At 41.0% G+C, this 5435-nt stretch overlaps 1 protein-coding gene across 1 annotated transcript; it reads right to left on the reverse strand.

Moving 5' to 3' along the window:
• Nucleotides 1-3808: 3808 nt before the first annotated feature.
• On the reverse strand, nt 3809-4333 carry LOC117173774. Its single transcript, XM_033362416.1, has 2 exons — nt 4247-4333; nt 3809-4177 (listed from the first exon to the last, which is right to left on the reverse strand). The coding sequence occupies exons 1-2, from the start codon at nt 4331-4333 to the stop codon at nt 3809-3811; spliced, it is 456 nt and encodes a 151-aa protein (XP_033218307.1).
• Nucleotides 4334-5435: the final 1102 nt, after the last annotated feature.

The following is a 5435-nucleotide window of genomic DNA, read 5'->3' on the forward strand; positions in this document are numbered from 1 at the left end:
CCATATATCTAGTCGGGAGTGGTGCTGACTGAAAACAGATGATTTGGAGCGATTCGCGCGCCATCTGTTTGTCATTCTAAGGACTTATTGAACTACCCTCGTCGTTTAAAGTTCATATTTGAACAATGTTTCCGTTACACTGCCGTTCAGTTAATTGAAGGTGACATCATTCGCCTCTTGATGATTTTCTGGAAGCTACCATTAAGGGTACCAAGGTCTACTGAGGCAAATAAATTTCAAAATAATGTCAGTGATGCAAATTTTCACTTCAAAAACATGTCGACAACTGTGAAGGATCAACCCTTGCCTGATATCAACTTATTTAACATAATTTTACCCAACAGAACCTGACCTCACCTAACCTGAATTAACAGAAATTTATTGAACAACACGTAAAGCTCTGGAAGTATATTTTCCTAGTAGCAAATATGTGCTACATCGAATGGGTCAACTCGAGACTAACCTAGAAATAAATCTAACCTAACCTAACATAACCTAACCTTATGAAACACAATTAAACTGATTGTGTTGTCCCGTTGGGTTTGCGGTACCGTTTGAATCAGTTTGGGCTCAACCTGCATAGAGGTTTAACCTATCCTAACCTAATAAAACCTGACCTTACCTAACCTAGACGAATGAAATTCAACCACACGTGTAGCTATGTAAGCGTACGGATCTCGGTCTTAAATGTGTGCTATATTTAATACGTTAACTCGATCTTAACCTACAAATGAATCTAACTTAACAGAACCGAACGAAATTTTACTTAACGTAACACAACTTAACTGAAATGTTCCCGTTGTAACACAATAAAATTCATTTCATTGTACTACAGGTGGTTGAAAATTTAGACGCACATTACTCATTTGAAGAAACTTAGAACTACAAATAGAATTGACCCCTTTTCAATTAACCTGACAATGTTTGTATCAATTAAATTGTAGAGGTGTAACTTAAACATGCAACTGAATAAGAGTTTTATTCCAAATTTTTTTCTCTCTGCTTTTCGTAGACTTAAGTTTCTTAAGTTTCTTAAGTTTCTTCAAATGAGTAATGTGCGTCTCAATTTTTAACCACCTGTAGATAGATAGATAGATATATAGATAGATAGATAGATAGATAGATAGATAGATAGATAGATAGATAGATAGATAGATAGATAGATAGATAGATAGATAGATAGATAGATAGATAGATAGATAGATAGATAGATAGATAGATAGATAGATAGATAGATAGATAGATAGATAGATAGATAGATAGATAGATAGATAGATAGATAGATAGATAGATAGATAGATAGATAGATAGATAGATAGATAGATAGATAGATAGATAGATAGATTTTTTTGGAGGAGGAGGAGGAGTAAAAACGGTGAAATGCTCATGCACTAACCACATTCGAACCTTGGGAACCACGAGCCCAATATATACACATCACGTGTATATACATAATATACATACACGAGAGGTCCACAGATGGGCGCATAGTCCACAAGGGACGAAGGTGAGTGTGGGACTTGCAAAAACGGCACCTACCCACTAAAACCTTAACTCCTTTCCTACAGCTGTCCAGCCGTGTTCTGATGCGTCGTCGTGCTCATCACAATACGGACACCTGTCAGTAGTAGACCTGGTATGGTCAAAAAGGTACTTTCTGAAACACCCGTGTCCTGATAAGGCCTGTGCAAGAAAATAGTCCATCTCCCCGTAGGGTCTTTCTAGCCACTTTTTAATCTCGGGAATCAACTCCCACGTCCAACGTCCTGTTGTTTCTGTGGCCCACTTTTCCTGCCATCTTATCAATAATTTTGCTCTGACCTTTTCTCTCTGTAGCCCTTCGTATATTTCGTTTCGCTCTTTTACTAATAATTCGATTGGCGGTATGCCTGCCAGGACTCTCATCGCTTCTGTCGAGGCCGTGCGGTATCCACTGTACACTCTAATGCCCATGATCTTTTGGAGCCTGGATAACTTTTTTCTTTGCTCTTCCTTCTGCATTGCTTTCTACCAGACTGGAGCTGCATTCAGAATTTGCGAGTGGACTACGCTGGTTAGTACTCGCCTCTTGAACGCTCTAGGTCCCCTTATGTTCGGCATAAGGCCTGCAAGGGCTGTCATTGTTCGTTCAGCTTTTTGGATAGTTTTATCTATATGCTCATAGAAGTTTAGCTTCGTATCTAGCCAGACCCCTAATTGCTTCAAGACTTTACTGGGACAAATGGTGATGCCCTGTACTTCGAAGGATATATGCCCTACCTTCCTCTTTGTGCTGAGTAGAACTGCTTCAGTTTTTTCTGGAGCAATTTTGAGCTTCATATTTTCCATCCACTGAACTATCCTTCTTATAGCGAGGTTTGCTCGGTTCATCAGTGTTTGGCCATTAATTGCTTCGACAACCATGGCAATGTCGTCTGCAAAGCCTACTAACTCCACTCCTACTGGGAGCTCCATTCTCAGTAGCCCATCGTATTGCACATTCCACAGAGTAGGCCCAAGCACTGATCCCTGTGGAACTCCACTATTTGTTGTCGTAATCTTCGATGTGCCCTCGGCTTCCATTACTATTTCCCGTTCTGAAAGGTAAGACGCTATCAGCTTTATCAGCCCTTCGTCTATCTTCCTTCTTCTTAGTTCATTCAGGATGTTCTGCCATGATGCGCTATTAAAGGCATTTTTTACGTCGATGGTGATTACCGCACACAGGCGTCTACTTTTTTTTGAGAATGAAGCCGCACGTTCTGCTGCCGTCACTACTTTTTTAATGGCATCTACCGTCTGTCGACCTTCCCTGAAGCCGAACTGATTTTCCGCCAAGCCTCCCGTTCTTTCAAGTTCCTTCTTTAGTCTCAGTAGGATCAGCTGTTCGTAGAGTTTTCCCTCCACATCCAGAAGACAAATAGGTCTATACGAGCTGGGACTTTCGACTGGTTTGCTTCCCTTCCTCAACAGGACAAGGATCGCTCTCTTCCATTCTTGTGGAAACTCTCCCTTGGCAGCTAACTTGTTGTAGACTTGTAGAACATATTCTGGTCTGTTCAGTGCTACATGCTTCACAATTTCTGACGGTACATTTCCTGAACCTGGAGCTTTCTTGGTTTTCAATTTTCTACTCGCCAGCTTCAGTTCTTCTTCCGTGAAGCAGCTGAAGATCACATTTGCTTTCGGTTTGAAGTTTACAGGTTGGTGCACTGGGAAAAATTGTTTTACAACCTCCTCCACCATTTGCATTGATAGCTATGGTTTAGGGGCTTGCCCTATGCTATTCTTCATGACAATCTCATAGCCCTTCCCCCAAATGTCTCTATCTACGTCTTCTAGAACTTTATTCCAGCTGCCTGTTTTAGCTACTTTGATGGTCTTCTGCAGCTCTTTTTTACATTGGTCATATTCAGACCATAGAGCTTTTTTGAGTAGAGGGAGATTTTTTTTTTGCTATTCTAGTGACTTTTCTTCTTTTTTGGTGGCATACTCGTCGAAGGTCTGCTATTTTTTCATTCCACCAATACATGGGCTGCCCTATTTTAATTGTCTTTGCCTTCGGCATGCACTCGTTGCAGACTCTTGTAAGTGATTTCGAGAAGCTCTTTGCTGTTGTTGTTTCGGTATCCTCTACTATCTCCTGTATAGCTTTCAGTTGCCTCTCAATATCTATTTTTTTGGAGTTCCAGCCTCTCTTTGGCAGCTTCTTTATACAGGTATGCGTTTCCAACACCTCAAAAACAACGTAGTTGTGGTCACTAAGTGATTCCGTTTCGCTCACCTGCCAGTTTCTGATCATACTCCCGATTTTTCATGATGCTAGGGTTCAATCGAGTATAGATCCATATTCTTTTCTGTAAAAAGTTGCCTTATTACCAACATTTTTTACATTAAGGTCGTGCTGTGCAATCCATTCTATCAGAATATGACCTCTTTTGTCCGTTGTCTTCATGCCCCACTGCGGGAATTTGGCATTAAAGTCTCCTACGACTATGAATTCGTCGCATCTAGATCTCATGATGCTTTGAATCTGTTCCAGGGTTTCTTCTAGTTCTTCAACCTGTTTGTTGGGAGAGGCATAACACCCATAGATGCTGAAGGATGGAGTGACAATATAGGAAAAGCCTTTGCCTTTGCCCTGTCCTGTTACAACTATTCCTGGGTCTGTGACTTTTATAGCTGCATCGACATCTTTCTAAGAGGTCCAATCATTTCTATTTTCTATGGCCTTTCTATTTGGTTCGCAGAAAACCAGTATTCCTACCCCCATTTCTTTGGCTGTAGCCAGGGCGAGGTCGTAAGCTGGATAGCTCCTATTACAATTTATCTGCAGGATTTTTACTCTGGTCATTTGACCTATTTTCATTCATTGCTTTTCTTTTGTCGCTTACAGCGTGGCCTTTCGCTGTGAATGTTTGGTGTCCTTCCTGTTTGCAGAATATGCAGAAGGGCTGGTTTTGACATCTCGCAGCTCTGTGACCTTCCTGTCCGCACTTCAGACAGAGATTTTGTCGGTTCACTCCAGTACATTGTTCTTTAACATGCCCGAGTTTTCAGCATCTAGAGCACCGTATCTCCTTCTTTCTTTCCATGATTCGGCAGTTTGTCCAACCTATTCTAATCACGCCTTTTTGTGTCAGTCGGTCAGCGTCAGAATCACGAAGTACTATGGTGACATTTTGCCTGTTTCCATAGGCTGTTCGCAATGCTCTCACCTCGTATTCCTCAGGTCTCAGATCTATCAGCTTGGTCACTGCTTCTTTTATTTCCTCGACTGTTGTCAGTTCATCCATGTCTTTAACATGGACAATCTTTTTTCTGACAAGGACTGATGTGGAAGCGTCTGGTATTTTCCGTTGAATTTCCTTTTTTCGCGTTTCGACCTTGTTGACGCCGTTTCGGACTGTGAGTAGGAGTTCTTCTTTCTTAGTGCTCTTGATGTCTTGAATGTCAACTCCTATTTCTCCGGGATTTATAGCCTGCTTGACTCGTTTGAAAGTGTCTGCGTAGCTTTTGCCTTGCATCTGCACCAGTATTGCATCCCGACTTGGCTTCTTTTTGTTTATACTACTTGCTTTAGTATCCTGTCGTTTATTGTTTACCTTTACTTGACAAGTTTGTTCAGCTTCAGAGCTTTCTTCCTTTGTTTCCTTCCAAACTTTCCCTTTTCATTGCCTTGTTTTAAATCTTTTGATCTGAACTTCAGTATCACTGAAAAGGAACTGAAGCATCCGTGTAGCCACAAGTCCTGTGACGTCATCCATGTCGGGAATAGCGACTTTATTTTTTTTACTACTCAGCACCAGACCTTCTAAAGTCTTTAAGGCTTGAAACAATATTTTGTCATCATCGATGAGAATAGGGAAAAAGACTAGTCTCGTGGTCTGTTTAAAGTTTCGTTCTTCATTAGGAAAACCAAGAGAGTGAAGCATTTTTGCAACTTCTTCTTCCTT

Source organism: Belonocnema kinseyi, chromosome 5 (genome assembly GCF_010883055.1).
Source record: "Belonocnema kinseyi isolate 2016_QV_RU_SX_M_011 chromosome 5, B_treatae_v1, whole genome shotgun sequence".
Lineage (NCBI taxonomy): Eukaryota > Metazoa > Arthropoda > Insecta > Hymenoptera > Cynipidae > Belonocnema > Belonocnema kinseyi.